Source organism: Sturnus vulgaris, chromosome 3 (assembly GCF_052056855.1).
Source record: "Sturnus vulgaris isolate bStuVul1 chromosome 3, bStuVul1.hap1, whole genome shotgun sequence".
Classification (NCBI taxonomy): domain Eukaryota; kingdom Metazoa; phylum Chordata; class Aves; order Passeriformes; family Sturnidae; genus Sturnus; species Sturnus vulgaris.
The window spans coordinates 22,982,931-23,003,447 of NC_142245.1; the positions used below are offsets into that span (position 1 = coordinate 22,982,931).

General features: G+C 39.9%; 1 protein-coding gene across 2 annotated transcripts in view; it reads right to left on the minus strand.

Annotated features, from left to right (window-relative positions):
* RPS6KC1 (ribosomal protein S6 kinase C1) overlaps positions 1–20,517 on the minus strand; it is an 85,237-nt gene that overhangs the window by 26,034 nt on the left and 38,686 nt on the right. For both annotated transcript variants that reach the window (XM_014876892.2, XM_014876894.2), the window contains 3 exons: positions 13,788–13,880; positions 2,946–2,993; positions 1,225–1,357 (listed from right to left, as the gene is read on the minus strand). In XM_014876892.2, coding sequence (XP_014732378.2) covers positions 1,225–1,357; positions 2,946–2,993; positions 13,788–13,880 — 274 coding nt within the window. The remainder of the gene's footprint in view (positions 1–1,224; positions 1,358–2,945; positions 2,994–13,787; positions 13,881–20,517) is intronic.

Below are 20,517 nucleotides of genomic sequence, written 5' to 3' on the forward strand. Positions count from 1 at the left end.
GGCAGCTGGTATCTGACAAGGGTGTGGGTGGAGTTCTTTGTTACATTTGGGGTTTCTTTGATTGTGGGTTTTTAAAAATACTTTTTCTCCAAACAAAATGTAACATCTTATGTGGAGGAGATTGCAGCTCAAGTGAAAATCTCCCAATTGTCTTGTGTATTATTATACACACACCTCAAGAAAAAGTGCTGCACTGTACAGAGCAGCACTGTAAACTCCCAAGATCACCATCAGGCACTACTGTAATGTGAGGCTTTTCTTCCTGCATCAGTGGTCATGGCAAAACCAAGTCACACATTGCAGTCACACAAACATTCATTCCTGTTGCAAAGCTAACTTTTCAACTGGCTTCATATGACAAATTGTTCATGAAAAAGCCAAAATCTAAATTATTAGGAAAAAAAATAATATTCAATGTAATAAAATTATCTTCTCTATCACTCAGTTTAGTTCCTTCACATCATCCATTCTGAGTTATTAACATTTCCTAAAAAAAAGAACTATTAGCAATCCCAAAATTTATATTCTGCACTCATTCTAAACAAATATGGGTAATTACATTTAGGGAATATTTAAATCCAGGTGTTAGAAAAAAAAATCAAAATGTAATTATTTTGTGCCACCTGTTCCCTGTACATTTAACAGGAATTTTATAAATAGTTTGAAGGCACAACTCTGTGGTTCTGCTTTGAACTTCTGTGTGATGCCACCAGCTATTTTCTTAAAAAGCCAGATCAGTGCAATATTAACCAACAGGAAAATGTTCACGGTTTTTAGCAGAGCTATTAAATTCTTATGCAAATACTTGTCATTTTAACTAGAAGATGCTGAAAAGATTTACTAGTCAAAGTTTACAAAAGTAGCCGAAGACATTATCTCTGAGAGATAACTGAAAATAATGCAGATAGTTGTTGCAGTCAAAGCACTCCCTCTCCTGTAGAAAAGAAACAGTTGGAAGCTTTCAATACTGCTGCAATTCAAGTAACCCATCAGGATTTGAGGCCATTTGAAGCAGGAATCAGATCCACTGCAGAATGAGAGGGGAAAAGGGGAGGGACAGAGGGACAGAGGAACGGAGTGGGGTGCCTTACATGCCGTCTCTCTGGCACACTAAGAATATTTTAACTGGTTGTACGAGAGATTAATTTGGCAACGAAGTGCACCATTGATTAAAACTGAAAACCTTTGACTCTGTTCAACAATAAACTTAAAGGAGAGACAAACCTTCTGCGTGCTGCAGCACGAGGAAGACAGACTCCTCGGAGATGATGTACTTGTGCAGACACACCATGTTGGGCACGCAGCGGGGGATGATGGTCGTTCTGCTCCTGCTGCACTCACTACTTTTCCTTAGACCCTGACAGAGAACAAAAAGGTCAGTTGTACCCTCAGTTGCCTTTGGAGCCTGCTGTGCTCTGTGTTTATCAACCAAACTAATCTATCCGAGTTACTCTGGGCTTCAGAGAAACCACTCATCTGCTGCTCTATGCCCCTCGGTCCCCCGAGGCTGTGCTGATGGCATCTGGCGCGTTTCCAGAGAACAGAAGATGGCACAAAGCTGCCATTAAAATCAATTACATGGGTCAATGTTTTTATTAGAATCTCTCTCAAACTAAGTCATCAGGATGACACTCAGTTATTTCTCTGTGACCTTTTTTAAAAATTTTATTTTTGCGTGTGACCAAAAGACACTATTAAAAAAATTCAATTCAGGTCTTAAAGACAAAAGAATGCCTTAGCCTCACAGGTAATCCTCACATTTCCATTTTACTTTACTAAAGACAGCAGCCACCTCAATAAAAAGAAAAGGAAAGGATTAGTCTCCTTGAGAGGCAATGATTTTTGGAGTTAGTGCAGGGATGAAGTTGCCAGAAGTGAAAAAATTGATGTGGGAGGGTGGAAGGGAGGGGAGAGAGAAAGAGAAAAAAAATTATGTCAATAGTGTGACCTATTACAATATTGATAAACATAGGCAGTTACATGGGAAATTCAATGTTACCCTATCTGCCAGTAGATAATGTGAGGTTCTAATATACAATATTCACAAATGAACCTTTATGAGTAACAAACAGGTTTGCTGTATCCTGCACATACAATTTCAGAGGCCAATGCACAAAGTTAAGGTGGGGTTTAAGCCAGATCTGAAGCAAAGTTACAAAATGTTAAGAAGTAATTAAACCTTCATGTTAGAGACACAGCTTTTTTTCCATCCTTCCTGCCATTAGCAGTGGAATTCATGACAAGGGGAGCCTGAAGTAAATGGCCACAAAAAAAATACTCATAACTAAACCAATGCTCAGCATCACAGATGCTCCAAGCATATAGGGGTCTTGATCTGTTTCTTTCTGAAACATTAAAGAGTAATGCAAAAAAAAATTATTCTGGCCAAACAACTGTTCATAAATGTAATGGTTAGTAACATTAAACTCAGTTATCTCAGACTATTGATGTAAAAGATAAGGAAACAAATTTGAAGAAGGCCAGCTGTACATTTCATTCAGAACCCACTTTGGCCAGCAGGATATTCCTCAGCTAAAAAAGACCAAACACAAAGTGCAGTGGATGTGCTTGGATTAAGGAGAATCTTCACCTTTGTCAGAAGTCCTGAGCCACCAGGGCTTTACAGATGTTTTAAGCAGCACGCTAAATGTGTGATTCTTTACCAAAGCCTGCACAGGTGTTGGCCTCAATAACCAGAGGCATCTCAGGTGACTAAAGCAGCACATCTGAGCACTAGGGATGTTAGAAAGAAAGGAATGCAACCAAACACTGACAAAAAGAATTTCAGGGCACTTAATTAATAGATATTATCACAATAACAATAACAATATATTGCAGGGACACCTCTATCAATTACACACCAATCAATCTTTTTGTGGTGGTGTAATTTAGGAGGCCATATAACAGTAAAAGATTATTAACAAATAATACAAGATTTTACTCACCTTCAATATAAAAGTCTGCTGTGTTCTAGTGTCCATTACGAGCAAAACCTAAGCAAAAAGTAATCAGAATTTATTTAGGATTCACATGAGTAAGCCAACAAAACATAGTTCTTAAATCTAATGTTGAATACTCTTACCAAAAAAGTGATATCATCAAGTTAAAACTTAAACCCCTGCAGACTTGACAACCAGTCTTTTTTTAGCAAAGAAATGACTGAGGATATAGATCCCTAAAATTAGGATAACAACAAAAAATGAGAGGATTTATTTAGAGAGAAAAGTGTGGGTGGGTTTGCTGCAGAGAAAAGAACACCTACAGCTGCAAAGAGAATCTCTGTTAGCAGTGCATCACCTCTACTGAAAGCACTTTAAACACAGCAATGAGAGAAGCACTAAATAGCAACTACACTCTTAGAAAGCTCCATTTGTTTATGTGTTGAAAAGAAAACAAAACAAACAAAAAGATACATGTGTATATACATTTAGGAAACTGCATCCTTACAAAGCCAGAAGCCTCCGCCTTCAAGTCACCCTGCTCAGGAATTAAGTGTTTCCAAACTCTAAGAACACAGATGTTCTTGAAAACCACCAGCTGCAAGACATCCACAGCAGCAGCACAAGCTCAACCTCCTTTAGGAACAAGAGTGTGCCCTCATTGTTAATTCACAGCAGACGTTGTAAGCTTCCAGTATAAATACTCTCCTACAGTTACACCAAAATATTTAGGCTTCAAAATCAAACTCCTAAAGGGCTTCTTTCCCATGCTGGGACTGGAGTTACCTAACACTGGGTTTAACAGATAAGATGCAGCAACTCCAAATGAACAGAGAAGGTGCAGTGAAGATCAAGTCAGCTCGCATCCAAAAAGATGATTCCCTCTTGCAGAGGAATGACACATCGGGAGCAGCATGGCTTCATCAGGTGGCAGGAGGAGAACACCACACAGCCTCCCTTAGCTCCCTGCTGCCAGGGGCAGCAATGCAGCCATGCTCTGCTCTCTCTGGATGGCAGCATTCCAAACCTACTTCTCTCTCCATCACATCTCAAACAGGAGAAGGAGAACTGAAGTCCTTTCTAACCATTTCTCTCTCACCACATTTCACCAAAATAAATGAAGCCACAGACTCTTCCCCATTTCAAAGACGTTCTCTTTTACTAGGGTTGCAGACAATTTTAAGAGCTTTTCTGTATCTTTGGGGGGGAAAAAAAAAAAAATCAACAGAAGTTGGTGCTACTGAGATGTTTTTGTCAAAGGAATGACACACAGTTTCCATGTCAAGGGCATGGTAAGGAAAGGCAAATATTCCCAGACTATTGAGTTTGCCAAACAACTTTTTAGGCCTCTTACATAGGGCATCCAGAAACAACGGAAACCAACTCAATAAATAACAACTGTAAAAGTGGCTTTGGTATCCTTGCTTAACCAAAAGGTGTAAAATTAAAATTAAAGAAAACCCAAAACCACACCAACCAACCAAAGAAAATCAACAGAACAAGGGAAAATAAAAGCCAATTTACAAGAGGTGCCAAAAGAAGATAAAAATTATTGGAAAAATCTATGTGTTTACAATCACTCTCCTTCCTCTTCTCCCAAGTTTGTTTGCAACTAGACACTATTCACATTGAGGCAATAAATATGAGAACATATGTGATTTTTTTTTCTAAATGTGCCCTTTGACTGTCAATATCTCCCAAACAGGTGTTGGCTAAATGATTATAAATTGGCCTCTGGATACACCTCTTCAACTGAGCCGTACAGGACTGGCGATAATATAATTAGACCTAAAAACATCAGGCTGGTGAATGCTTTCCATCTGTTTGGCAATAATGTTTAGTTAACAATAGTCTTTAAAAGAAGCACCTTCAACTTCAGTTCTTAAAGTTATTTATAGGGCCATTCTTAACACACCAGCACTCTTGCTAACAAGAGCTTTAGCCACTTGGAAATTATTAGCCATACGGCTGTATATGAAAAGGAATGCCAGCATTTAACATCTGTATCTCTCCAGATTTACAAGCATCAACCTCATTTAAAGTCATTTCTTAATGAACAGTTCCGTGGTCTGTATTAATATTATAGTTGCATGCACAAAGATCATAAGGAGCCAAACAATTTTTTAATACCAACAGTAGGCCAATCAGTAATGAAGCTGTCAGCATAAAGGACAGAATAATAGCTTCTTTAACCCTCAAACAGGATTTGTTCATTTGTAGAGTAGAAGACACCAATTTAAAAACTGCTCATGGGTTTGCTCACCTTTATAAAGACAAAAATCTAATTTGGTACTAATTTGATACAATTGTCTTTCCAATAAAAGGCTCCTAAAGCCATCTTTTATTCCATGATAAAACAACTGCTATAACTAAAACTGTCATGAAATAATTACCTTTGATAGCATACCTTATTGCACAAATACAATTAATGTATTCCTCCCTTTCATTTTTCACACTTGCTTATCAGCACTGTATTAGCATATGGTGCAACAGAAGAGATTACTGAGCCCTCACCCTGTAAGTTGAGGTACAGAACCACAACCACTAACACCAATAATGCAGGCAGCTACAGGGTCCCTGTAGGGTAACTTTGTCTGCTCTTATACTGCACCATCAACATGAAAGCAGCAGCTACAGTTTATACCTGCAATAACAACAACTAATATCCCTGTGCCTTTGAGGTTAACCTCCTACATGGACTACCCAGTCCAACTAACCAGCTCCTTTCTTTTTGCTTCCCATCAAGCATAGTTACCCGAGTGACACCTCATTTACGGATCCACTTCATTTTTAGGGACAATTATTTCTTTGTTGATTCAGTACTTTGGCAAGACTGTTTACTTCAAAGGGGACTCCAAGAAACCCAGGAAGAGCCTTGGAAGTAACTTCAGAAATTCATGTAGTGATGGTCCATTTGCCCTGGCAGACTGCAGACTTTACATGGGCCCACCAAACCAAAGACTTACTTTGAGGGAAAGCAGCCTGCACGAGTTATTACAAAGACCAGATTCTCCCAAATAATTAAAGGACAACATGAATGGGTAAGTCACTATCAGAAAACTATTTTGGGAAGGGATACGACCAGGAAAGAGAGGGTCACAAGTATATTTGCTTGACTTTTTATCACTCATCCAGAGAAAGGTCAGGAGCTCTTGGATTCATTACAACACCGTAGAATTCTGTGCTGCAGAAGGGCACAACTGACCCGGGTGCCAACTCACTCTCCTCACCTCATGCTTTACAGCCAACTTACAGACATCAGTGCACCAAGTCTCCTGCTTGCATTCCTTCACACTTATCTCCGTGGCAAAAGTGTTTTTGTAATTCTAAGGTTCCTTTTTAAAGTGTAGAGTGGCAAGTCCTCACCCTAAAGGCACAGTGGGACAAAACAGGATTCCGCAGAGCGTTATTCCCTAGGACATAACTCCACTATTGTCCAGAGCAGATCACACAGAGATGCAGGCATTAGCCTAGGCTGCTTCTAGCACACACGAGCTGACAGAACCTCTTTCCCCATGTAAGTTGTAATATTTAACATCTCCTAACAATGAGCTGTCAGCTGAAACGTTCAGCATCCTGTCTCAGAGAGGAGGGAGAAGAAGGCACAGCACGGCACTCCTGGGCACCGAGCAACTAGACTGTGACACAAAAGGAGACAAGGCAAAATCCTATTTGTAGTACTAATGGATGAACAGAGTCAAGGTCCACATATCATGCTGGCTCTTATGGCTCTGCTGCTTACTCATTCTTTTTCTATTTTTTTGCACTGATGACAACCTCAACACGGCCAAAAACACTGACACAGAAATAGCAATTACCACAAATAAATATCTAATGCAAATAAGTGTCTTCAGCAGCACAGACATCCTAATTTTGTACAAGCACTGGAGCTCTCAGGAACATCCCAAAAAAACAAGTGAACACAGCAGCACTGCATGACAGCATCTCAGTAACGTGCAGATAGCAATACCCCACCACGATGCCCAATAGTATTTCTTACTTTTAATTTTCTTTCCTTTCCTAAGTCAAGAGTTAATTCTGATGCTGACAGCAGCTACTTAAAAAAATTAGCTTCTAAGATTTGATTTACAGTGTATCCAACAGCTTAGAGGAAAATAAATTCAATTCAATTCAATATAGTAGGTACAATTAATTGGAGTAAAATAAAATAAAACCTGCTCGGTAAATCACCATAGTCTAGCTTTAAGAAAACAGTTAATTTTAAGATCCTTTAAATGCACAGAAATTAGCAAATGTTTCGGTATGCTAATTTTTTTTAATTAAAAGATATTTCTGCAGTAAAAGCTCTTTCATATGCACTACTGATTCTTCATCAAACGTTAAGTTTCCAACTTAACACCAGTATAGCCGGTGGCAGCCTGAAGGTTTACCATCTGCTGCCACCCAAAGTCACGGTGGCCACCTTCAGAACATATGCATCAAAGCCCTGAGATAAGAGACTGAAGGAATACTGCAGAAGTCAGCATAAGGGGGAGCACAGACCCAGGGGCAGGCAACAGGCAAGTCACCAGGAAAAAAAGAAGGTGGTGGAGCAGCAGTCACCCCATGGAGCACCCAGCCAAGGTCACGGGGGACAGCTCTGGCAGGAGCAAGGGCTGCTCTGAGCCGCGCTGCTCTCCTGCCGCCGCCTTTAGCGCACAAATCCTGGCACGCTGCACACATCTGCTTCCCCGGCTCCCCTTCCTTTTCTCCCCTCCCTTCTCCCCTGCCCAGCATCTCGACACCAATTTTGTCCCTAGTTCCTGTTCTTTCAGGACATAGCACAGAACATACCTGTGCTTTTTATTTACTGCAGCAGCTTTTAACACTAATCAAAACAAATGTGTCAACGCATTTGCTTACAAAAATGTGTCTTTAAGTTCAGTAACACACGTGAAAAATAGCTCGTGCCTGATCAAAGAAAATGGAATAAGATCTCTTACTGCAGCACCAGATAGAAGAAAGGTTTCCAAGACAAACCACAGCTAAGGGATTACTTTAAAACAATCTCCATTTTGTTCTTAAATTGCTGCTTTACACTGAAAACGCATCTTGTAAATATTGTCACCAGTGAGCCACCAATTAACTCTGGTCCTTACCTGCTAAACAAATGTATCCTTATCATAGGATAGATACTCTAGCTAAAGTCCTACAAACTTGAATATGTACCAGATCATCATCTAGGGTTTTTTTTTCTTATGTTTACCCCACCAGCTGGAAAATGCTGTAGTGACAGATGACAAGGAAGGAGACAAGTGGTTCACCTGATCCCTGGCACTAGTATTTGGGACTGCAAGAAAACCTCAGCCAGGGCTGGAGCTCAGCTGGGTGCTGCACTCAGGATACAGCTGTGTTGATGGGCAGGAGCAGGGGTGCAATTCCTCCTGCTCTCCTCAGCTGTGCCTGCTGTCACAAGGCTACCAGGATTAAAAGATCTACTTAACACAGATTTATTCTTGTCACTTTTCAGATTACACCACCCAGACTCTCACTCGTCTCCCTCTGTCGTTACAGAAAGAGATTACATTTGGCTAATATGTATGAAAAATGTGATTATTCCTTATCCTTGTACCTGAGCAATAAGAATTATCTTCAGTTTGCAATTATTCCACCTTTCAAACCATTATGCTAAAGAACTTACAGCCTGTATATTCCATGACTTGGAACAATAGTGTACTTATAAGACAAATGGTGCAGCTTTAAATAATGAAAATGCTAAGAAAGCAGTATATATTCAAATTTGGATTTTTAAATATTTTGAGTTGGTTGCTAACAGAGAGGAAAGTCCATTTTCTTAAAGTAAACTAAATACTGGCCAACAAATTACAAATGGTAAAATATTAATCTAGAAAATATATCTGGCAGGTTTTACTAGCAAAAGCATTTTATAATATGAAATGCCACTGGTATCCCAGAGTAATTGCCTGACACAAATTATGTGTGTTACTAAGAAACTTAGTAACAGTTAGGAAGATAAACTTAAATAATTTTGGCTTAAAAGATCTCAATAATTTATTTCTTTCTCAAGGCCAGAAGACATCTATTACAGCCTGCAGAAAAACATTCAACAACATAATTTCTTTTTTCTAAAGGCAAGGGCAAAATTTGCATTACTCTACCAAATGTCACTTAAGTCAAAAGAAATTTTAGTGAGACAAACAAGAAAGAAGCTAGAGAAAGAAGCTAAGGGTTGCAACAACAAACACTCAGAAATGTTCAGATTTATGTAAATGGAAAGATTTCAGGAAAACAAGCAGCAGGTGTTTGGGGACAGGGAAGAAGGGACAGGGCTCTTTCTAGCTGGCAGAGAGATTACATTTTAAAGTTGAGCAAGCTTTGTTACTTGGGGCTTGAAACATGACAGTAGCTTAGGAATAATCCCACAGCAGCAGGGAAAGGAAGGTGGTGTGCCAAGAAATCAGTTTCAACAATAACTCTGTAGTTGGTTTGATTTTGTAGGACTTGGCAAGCCACTTAAGAAACTAAAAGGTTATCAAAACATAAAACCAGCTCTTAAAAGTTTATTTGTATGAATAGTTACTATCATTACTCAGTTTCAGATTTTCCAACGTTTTTGCCACTGCTATTTTCCATGGTGTCCCGTTTGTAGGTACATCCCAGCTCCCTTTTCCCCACACCTCTTAGGCACACACAGCCACTCATTCAAATCCATAAGATGATCTAAAGATGCTCAACAGAGCGCACCTGAGAGCCAGGGGAGAGAAAACATCTGCTACAGTCAACTCATTTCACAGCTGCAACAGTCTTTAATCTCACCTCACAACAAAAGGCTGCACATTTAAGTTCCTAACAAACACTAACAGGACATAGTTAGCTATGTCTGTTATTCATGAACAGCAACACACACACTGCCATAAGAAGGGCTTATTCCTCCTACCCCTCTGATTAAATTTCATTAGAACTAGCCATAACCTGGTTTGAATTCAACTCTGGGTCTGCAGATTATGCATGTGAAGCTGACATATATTCTACACATTTCTGCTTTTTGGCACTTTCACTCATTAAGCAGACAAGTAGTAATCATGCTTTATAAATAATTAATAATATTAATTTGGTTCCCCTGCATATTTTTAAAGTTGCTTCACCAAAATGTACAACCACCAGAGTTAGTACTTCTCAGGACAGCATGGGAGACACAAAAAAACCCCTATACTCACAATTAACAGAATTGCTTCCATTTTCTAAAAAACGTTATTTATCTCAGAAACTCCAAAAATAATTTTACCACAAAGCCCTGATGAGAGTATAGATTTTATTAGGTTTCATAATAAAGCTTAACAAACAGTGTATTGAACAACAAGCTCAAATGCACGGACAGCTGTGGAAGAACTGAACGCAGCCAGTGCCAGTACTGAAAGTGTGCCTTGATGGGGGACCAGAGGAGGGGATAGAAGAGACATAAAAGACAGCCATTGGTTACAGAGGCATAGTTACTACTTAATGCACTCTGCTTTCAAGATGAATCTTTAAATTGAATGAATCTAAATAACAGAGGGTTCTAAAGAATAAGAAATTGGGTTTGAAACAGCATTGTGAAGGTATCCAGCAGCACCATAACAAAGTCCTTTCTTTAGGGGCCGGTTGTAGCTTCAAAGGGAAGATTTGCCTAGGGCAGAAACTCAGCACAGAACCTGCAACCTTGATTTTTAATTAGGCAAATTTTGAAAGCAAAACTCCTTCCTATTCCAAAAAAGAAGTTTTCTACTTTAAGGGATACAAGCTGATAAAATAATTGATCATTTGTAGTTGGTGATAACAACAGCTACAATATTTAGGTATTTGTTTTCAATGCAGTACCTCTGGTAACATTTGTAAGAGCCTTGCTGCCCAAACAACACCTCACATTCTACAACGTTTTCAGGACAAAAGCCACATTTACAATTAGATTACACCTCTATTTTCAGAAACCTACTCACAGGTAGGCTCTTTACATATTAAACATATAAAATACCTGTAAAAAACCACCTCGTTAGCTTTTGACACCATGAAGTGAGCAAACACAGCAGCAGCAGAACTCAAAAAAAAAAAAAAAAGTATGGCTTCCTCAAGAAAAACATAAGTCTGCTTCGGTCTGCTAAAATAGATTTATACAACAGCCTTTGCATGATAGCAAAAGCAGGATGGGAGGCAAGGCAGATATGGGCATTCTTCCCTGAATTTTCACAATCATTTCAGGAGTTTAGTAATGCTAAGATCTCTAACTGTCTCAGATTTAGCAGAAAAGGGTCAACACAACAAAAATTATTGAGGTGACAAGGAAGGTGAAAGGGCAGACAGAGAAAGAAAGCTTGCACATTTGGAATAAACTAGGCTAAAATTAAATATCTAATCATTCTGCCTAGTCTAAAATAGTTTGAAAAACCCAGAGTTTCAGGTAGCAACAAGCGTTTTGTCCGTGAAAATGAAGCCAATTCAAAACACTTGAAGAGGCTTCAAAAGAAGAACAAAGAGTGACATTACTCTAAGGGAAAGCACTGAACCTTTCAGCATTTGAATGAGGGAAGGTTAACAGCTGGTTTTCTCGAGGCAGCACTGTAGCAGGCAGACACCACTCTGGGCTTCAGCAGTGGGAGAACAAGTCTGCAAACCAACCAACACCATTTTTTAGTCCGTGTGTTTAAGCCAGTCTTGCACAGGGTTAGTCAAGCCAGCAGCTACAATGCCAGTGGCTCATTACCTCCCACACACCCATTTTCTGCTGAAACCAAAGCAGCTACCTTAGGGTTAGAATGCAAGATTATTTTCAGGCAAAACTCCGCATGGTGCTGAAGCAGTTACAGCCTTGTGCCCAAAAGCACAGCATCTTCAATGCTGGCCCTGAAAATCAAAATCCATTTTCAGGAACAAGCACGCTATGTCATCTACTTGGCTGCAGCAAGGATACTCACACATTGATTGGATTTCTCCATGATGTGAGCTTTAGGGCATATGGAAGCAGAGGAGGGAAATGACAGTGATGATGAGGAAGGAAGGGAGATGGTGCTTCCAACCAAAGGCAGGGGCATCATCTCCAGCCCACAGATACAACTGCACTCTTTTGTTTCATATTCACATGCATTTTGTGTATGCATTATAAAACCAAATGAAATATTCTCTGGGCTTAGAGCAGGTTTTCATTTGCCTCACATCTTCACAAACACCTAGAAATATATGCTAAAAAGTAGCATACTCAGAATAAGGCTAAGATTGTGACCAGAGACTCTGGAAGTAGGAAGGCAGAGTACAAAGACATCTGAAAGAATCCAGCTCCCTATTCTACACAAATTCTGCAATAATTAAACATCAACTCTGAGCCCTATGATACTGTTTACACAGGAGCATTCCAACTGTATGCACAGGCCTGCTGCTCCTTGCATACATCTCCAGCTCTGAGAATCTTATATTTTTGTCATCATTAGAACCCTGATTCTCCTCAGCTTCGCTTCAAAGATCTGGACACGCTCAGCTCACACCTGGGATGCTTACTGAAACTGCTCGGAGAGAGTTAAGGAGATGTGGTACCAGCAAGGACTGCAAAAGCTTCATCGTGATCAAGCATCTTTTCCAGTAGCTGTTCATCAGCGTTACACAAGAATGGAGATACTGAGAAAGTTTTTCTTGATGCATTTCCAACATTCCTGCAGGTTCACTCTGTCAGAATAATTCACAAAATCCATGCATACTGCATCCATTTACTGGCTACTAATTCAGTTAGCACCTACTAACAGGTGCTACAGATAGGTGGTCTTTCAAACATGTCTCTCTGATATGGATACAGAGTGAAATACAGGCTAAATTCTGTACTTACAACTGAGGAAAGAAAATACAATGAATATGAAGTCAGAGCTTAGAAAACCTTGTGTGCTATAAAAATAACCATAATACCTAATGTATACAGCCCTCTAAGGAGAAGTTATCAACTTATGCACACAATTACAACGAAACAGGCGAAGAAAAACAAAAACCAGTCTCAATAGCTAGGTTCAGTCCAACAAGAAAAAGAAACCAAGAAATACAGACCTCAAGGGATGAGCCACAGGTTTTTGAGGCATGTTACAAATGCATAAATTGACCATGCATCAGTAGCTCATGCACAAACCAGGGACTACATAAGGAACTATCAAAAGGCACAAGGGATTTGGCACAGCAAAAAGGAAACGAGCCGTTACAGTCTGCATTAGCCACTGTCACACTGCTGAATAATGCATCATCTTAAAAGTATTTGGTAAGGTGGTAACTAATCAGCATTATCAAAACAACTCAACAATTCTTCTGGTCTCTTAATTAGGCTTGCAAAAAAATCCGTATGGTCCTTTACTGTTTACAGACGGGTATTATCCTGGGATTTTGGAAGACATTATTTGCATGACTCAAAAATAAGCTTGGCTTCATCGTTGAATCTCTGTCTTGGCAAGGGATTTCAATTCCGAATTCTCAGGGAAGGAGAACAGTCGTGTGTGTCCCCGGTTCCCATTTCAAGTAAGAGTTCAAAAGTAAGAATTTCTACCCTTCTATATTTCCAGTATCCACCAGATTGTTCTGCTGAAAACACATCAACTTGTCCTTACCCCAGAACCATGATTTAATTTTTTGAAAAACAGGCCTCATCCTATTGAATGCTACCAAACATGTACCTTATCCTTCAGCTCAAATACATTTTGCATGACCTTACATGAATTGCTTAGATAAAAGCCTTTTTTTCTTCTACTTTTGTTATTTTAAAGTGCAGATGCATTTGAGTCATTTTCCCCTTTTGTTTCATATCCTTAAGATCCACAGCTTCAAAGACAAAATGTCAGCATGCAGTCGATTTATGACTGAATTCTTGAAGAGACACTGAAGAATTACCTTGTCAATCACCCCAAGGACTCTGAAGGTCTTCAGTTCCTCGGCAGGGCTCCTTAGGTTCCAAGAGGGCCTTGAACTTAGTGATCCTGGAGGCTAATGGAAGATATCAAAGATTATACATCAATCAGGGTGGTACTTGAAGGAAGACTGCCTGCTGAAGCAAATGCCAGGCCGAAGGAAACTAAATTTATCATAAATCAGAGAGACTGAAGATGAAAGGAGAAGTTTTCTGTTTGTCCTTAGTGGGGGGAAAAAAAAAAAACAACTTGCAAGTAAATAAAAGTCAAGATAACACTGAAAACAAAAATTTAAAAAAGAAAAAAGCAATGAATTTTATATTTTCTATGCTTAATGGAACCCAGCAATTGATTACTTAGTTCTTACCACATAATAATAATCAATCAAAGCCTTACAGGTATTCTGGGTACAAAATAATTCAGAGATCACTGAGGAGGAGAAAGCAAATTAGAGGCTTTTTAAGTCTGAAGAACATAAAATACAGAATTATAAATAGGGTTCTCTTGCTCTCTGGTGGGCTTTATGAAATCCTTTTAATAATAAGGTGCACAACAGAAACGATTCCTAAAGCTGCCTTAGAAAAAAGTAGCTAGCTATGTATCATTAATCTAGAAATTAACACCACAGCAAGAAAATTGGCAGGTGCTAACTATTCAAGTATTTAATATGCTAATATAGATAGATGTTTGTCCATACAATGTTTTGTAGTTTCTCAGAGCAAACTCAAAGCTTGGCTGTCAGAGGGGGAACAACGTTTCAACTGGAAGTCTTTTGGGACAAAGATCAACCTTTTAAGCATCCCATATACCTCTGGCACGTGAACAAATATTTTCAGCAGTTTCTAGTTGCCAACTGAGAGAATTTATTAGATCTTCCTCCCAAAAATGCAACATGTAGCTTCTAGTAGAACCACAGACCTGTATCTCTTCCTCACAAACAAGGTAACTTCATTTGCAGAGCTGCTGAATGCCAAACTCCTTTTAAGCATAACCTGGCCTCCCCAAGCAGATTTCTATCAGACAAAGGTGCAAAGGAAGAGGAAGGTCATCACTCTGAGGCAATAGTTAAAAAGCTATGTCACAAAGGAAAATGGTTGGTAAGCAAATATGCTGTGGTTGAAATGCTTAATTAATAGGAAAAATCAAATTTTTTTTCCCTTGTGATGAGAAAATCCAAGATGCTGAACTAGGCAGAGCAATTTCCTGCCCCCCTATTTTTTAAGCCTCAGGAATCCTTACTGTGCTGTCCCCAAAGTCTTCCTCAAAACTGGGCCCATTCAGTCAACAACATTCTCTCTTTTCAAATTCCTTCCTAAAAAATCAGTACTTATTTAAGTACTGATTGCCCACAAAATCCAAAAGAAAGGGCCATAAATACATGTTCAAAAAGCTTGGAGGAAAGTGTACTTTTCCGGGCTCAGTGTTTAGTTTATTAGCAATCTTCATTTTTTTATATGGATCTGATAATTGTTTTGTCACATAAACCCTGCCAAGCAGGAATATCAACAGCAGTTAAGAGAAAACAGGCTAGATTCTACAATCTAAAACTAAAGGCTTTAAGAGAAAGAAGAATAAAAAAAGAAAGTTCTAAATGAACTTTTTTCTCCAAATCTAATTTCGTTTCCACATTCCAGCGAGCTGTTGAAAGTATTTTGAGAGAGTGTAATTTTTCTGCAATAATGAAATACTTGCTTTGAAACAAGGAGTTGTGCTAACACAGTTTATTTATGACAAGATTTCAAAAGCATTCTAAGGAATACATTTAAAGGAGAGAACATTTCCTAATCCTCTAGACTACTATAAAAGATTTTCACTTCTATCTGCTTGCTATTACATTTTATAACCATTCCTCTATAATCACGCTTTTAAAATTTTCTCTTATGAATAACATTTTAACCATGAATTAAGTTAATACATCTCTACAGAAGTTAATAGTTATCTAAGAATGCTATACAATCAGATTTCTGCACCCATCCTGTCCAAAGAGCCAAAAACACCCAGTATACATAGTTTAGGTCCTTCTCTAAAATGTGACCAGTGGTGGCACACTCAGTAATACTGTGTATACACACTGGTTTTTATATGTGTGCTCTACAGTCACTTCTTACCTTAAAGGGATTTATAATCACATCCACAGCTCCCAGCAGGCTCTCCATTTTTATCAGTTTTGCTCTTTACAGTACTTTGGTTTCACTGTTTCAAAGTCTAATAGAGGAGCCCAATGACGGGGACGCATCACATTCTGTTGTGAAGCAGGCTGGAAGCAAACTCTAAATTCCCAGAACAATTCCCAAAACTACAGCAATTAAGCACTCTATGAAACAGCCTGCTCCTCTGAATAGAGTAAAAATCCAAGCTCAGCATCTAGGCAGCAATAAGAAAAATAACTAAAAACTCTAACTCTCATCAAAAAACAGAAGAACAAAAAAAACAGGAAGGAGGATAACAACAACAAAAAAATCAAAGCTTCATTTGCCTTTAGAAATGAAACAAATATTCTGAACAAAGTGTCAGGCTACCTCTGCCTGCAGAAGGCCTCCAGCAGCCTGTCCAAATGCTCAGCATGCTGCTCAGGTATCCCAGGATCTTCTCTGCTGTGGTCAGGCTCTCTCTATTTCCAGACTACACTCTGAGCTGCATAGCTGGATTTATCCAGAGTTAGGATAGGCATCACCAGTTCCTCTCCCACCACCACCTTTTACCACGTGTAAATTTCAAGTAGCAAAGGCTGATGCTGATTGTGATGCTCCTGAAAGGAGCAGCCTGTGGCCACTGCTTGCCTTTGGAAAGCTCTGGTTTTGCAAGCTACACAAGGAATATGAAAATAGCCCTTGCCTTAGCTTTGGCATCACTGCCAGCAGGTAGAAGAGCAGAGGGAGACAGAGGAGTACTCCACCAGGGAGGTAAGACAAAGGGCATTTCCTGCTAACCTCATTTAAGACAAGAGCACTGTCCCTAGCCCAGTGACACAAATACCATTTGATGGGAAATCACAGAATATCCTGAGCTGGAAGGGACCCACGAGGATCCAGCTCCTGCCCTTGCACAGGGAAACCCCAAGAACTACATCATGTGTACATATCAGGCTGGGGGCACCCTAATATCTATGGTGGGGGTTCCTTGCACCTCTTTACTTCTTGGGATGCAGTGAAGCATGAGGAATGGTGGAGTCCTGGTCCTTCTCTTGTTGCTCAAAGCAATCCATGAGCTCAAGCAGTGATGCCCCTCACACTGGTCTCTCAAACCTTTCCCAGCACAACTGCTATTTTCCTAGGATTTCCCTCGAATTAAATATTTATTATTAAATAAATACTGATGTTTACTTTCCCCTCTTCATTCTTTCACCCAAAAAGCTCTGCTAATTTAACTGCTAATGCTGCCACCTTTGACATCAGTCACAACAGATCCTCAGGAAAAGAAAAGGGAACTTTCATGAATACCAGTGCAGATCTGCACATCAAAATGCAATCTCCCCTTGCCATTCAGAGGTCTGAGTCTGATGATTTCAACAACTGTCTACCTGTAGCAGAGCCAGATCTCCATCTGCAGCAAAGAGATGCCTTGTTTTCATGCAGATACACAGGTATCTGCCTCATGGGTGTGACAGTGCTTCCAGCTCTCCTAGTCTGGCAAGCACCCTGGCTCCTTCCTCTCTCTGCACCATGAGAAAGCCAGATTGGTTTTCTGCCTTCATCTGAACCAGACAGAACCACAGCATGCTTCAGAAGGCCCTCAGTGAGCACCAGCTGGGGAATGAACCTTTCCTGAAGCTGGGACACACCTTGGATGTGATCCTAGAAGTTGAGACTGAATCTCTTATTTTATGCTAAATTTATATCTCACAGAACTACAGCAGTGCATTTTCTTTGTACTTCATGTAATTTTCATGTACATTTAATGAGAATTTTAGGAAGATATCTCATGGAAACCACAAAGACTGCTTCTTCTGTTTGGGCATCAGGCTTGCACGTACCTCTTGTTAGTAAATTGCTTTGAAAATCAAAAATAATTGACATTTTAAAAGACAACAGCTTTCATAATGGTGCAAAAAAACCCCAACTCTGAATATATGAAGTTAGGCGTAAGTAGAATCAGAACTAATTTCAAAGAGGGGGAAAAAAACATGCTTTATAAAAACTACTAAAGTTAAAGCCTGTACAAGCAGCTGTGCTGGGCTTTGCAGCTGACAGCTATGCAAGACTCCAGCTTTCTGATGGTCAGTCCAGTGTTATTCAGAGGCTGTTGCTGCAGCTCCCACTCAGGTTTGGAGGTGGCTTCCCAGAGATGCTACTCATAAAAGGGCAGAGGAGAAAATGAAGCTTGAGAATCTGCAAAATGACCCAGGGCTGCTCTGCAGCACTTGTCCAAGAGATGGTCCTTGAGGCTGCTGTGCTGCACCAAAGGAAGAAGAAAAGGACAGCATTTGCTGCAGCTTGTTTTTCCAGAAGGTTCACATGCCTGTTTAAAAGCTCCAGAAGCTGTCTCCACATCTCCTACTCTAATGGGTCACAACAAGGCTTTTCTCAATGTTTACAAGACACTCAGATGAGTTCCCAGCTCAAGGTCACAGTTGTGTCATCTCCCTATGTTTCTTTTAAGCCCTCTACCCAAACCTTTTCTTAAACAATGCCAAGGATTCTCCAAACACCACCTTCTTGTGTTCCTCTCTTCACCACTTGAACTTGCAAGCAGCAGGGTGGTTGCTAAGGATGCTATCCTTGAGAGCTACACTGCTGAAAAGTAACAAAATGTTGTTCTTCATTTGGTTTCCATGACATCAAAGACAATTTTGCTTCTCAGCTCTCAAATACCAGACTTTTGCCTCCTTAGGGAAATCTGGTCTTGGAAGAGGTGATGGTCTGGCATTTCCAGCCATGAAAGAATGGCTCACTTCCTCCTGCCCCAGGCCCCCAGAGGAAAGCCAGCCTCTGTGCTTTACCTTCACGTGGTGTTCAGCTTGGGGCACATTCAGTGGGCACAACCTTTTGAGACTGCTGCAGGTGGCTCAGCACATGGCTGGCATCCCAAGCCTTTGGGAGATCTGACAGGCTCAGAAGTGCAGGACAAAAACTGAATCTGCACCTCTGAGCTTACCCCTTCCCTTTCTGGACAGTTCTCTGGCCTGGTGGAGGAGTAGGAAGTGAAATTCCATGTGTAAGAAGGACAGGTAAGCTGAGTTCTGATACTGATGCCCATGACTGCTCCTTTTAAGGACACAGTAGGAAACACAAAGCCACCTAGAGCAGACAGGGGTGACACAGCAGCTCTGCCCTGTGCCACCAGGTCATGAACAAGGGCACTTTGCCCACACCCACTTTCTAGCCAGACCTCTTCCTCCAAGGTGCAAATGGTCTCAGCACCCCCATTGCCCATGATATTCCCTGCACTTGGGAATGGCACCGTGATTTCCATAACAAAACTGCATTCTGCCAGTCCTAACAGGGGCCCAGGCACTGTACTAACCCTGCCCATCATGGACTTAATGTTTTTGGGAGAAAGACACAAACTATCTGCAAGTTGTCACTGGAATCTCCCAAGAATCAGACTGTATATAGATGCAGGTTCTTTCAGTGCATTAACCACTGTCCATATGGGATGAGATAATTCATGCCACCTCCAATATAAACTATCTTGGGCAGTAAAAATAATAAGCAGCAACTAATGTACAAGAGTTCAGGTCTGCTCAGCAACCAACATGCAGGAACAGTCACACTACTCATTTTCCTTAAGATATTAAACAAAAGCACAGAGCATGCCAATTCTTTGTGGTCCCTACCACCACCCTCACAATAATTTTGGGAGTCAGGTCATTCTCCCAGGCAACTTTCAGCTATGAACAAGAGACAAGCTGTTCCTCACCACAATCATGACCCATAAACATTATCTCCCCTTGATATTAGCAAATTCCAAAGTTCTAAGATAGAGGTAAAATTTATGCATTATGAAGAGAAGCAAACAAAGGACATTAAAATACACGTACAAACTTAGGGACAAAAAACAAGGCTAAATCATGACTGCATGGCTCTCTTTTTTAAACAGGAGAACCAGCCAGGTGCAACACTTTGTACAAAACAAGATTTGCCATAATTTGTCAGTTTTGAGTTTCAACACAGAAGGAGAATGGTTTTTCATTCTATCTGCTTTTTTTTTCTTCTTATCCCAATTAAATCTGCTTTTCTTTGGATCTGCAAAGAAGGCATGTGTCTTATTCAGTACAGCATAAAAGAGGAAATACTTTACCTCTCAAGTTCACACAGAAAAATGCAACCTATTTCTTCCTCCTTCCCAACCACAGTTAGTTTTTAAACTTATAAAAAGGCAAAAATAGGTTGTTCGTGGATTTTTTTCTCTTGTTCTTCAGTTTCCAAACACACTGAGGATTCCATTTAATATAGCTTCTTCCCCATTTTCAGGGGTGTTTGACCCAAAGAAAGAATACCTAGTAGGAGTTCGTATCTGTCCAAAATATTAAATTGTTCAAAGTACAGTTCATAGCAACAGCAAGACTCCAAGCCTCACAAAATATATCCCATTTGGAACATCCTCAAAATTGTACTTGTGGGCTCTCAACATGAAAAAATCTACCCTTAAAAAATCAATGTCTTTGCTTTTTAAATTTACTTATTAGACAGACAGCTTTTAGAAGGCTTCCAATTTTTGCAGCAGTTGTCTCCTTAAAGCATTTTTAGATCTGTGCAAAGTAAGAAGCAATA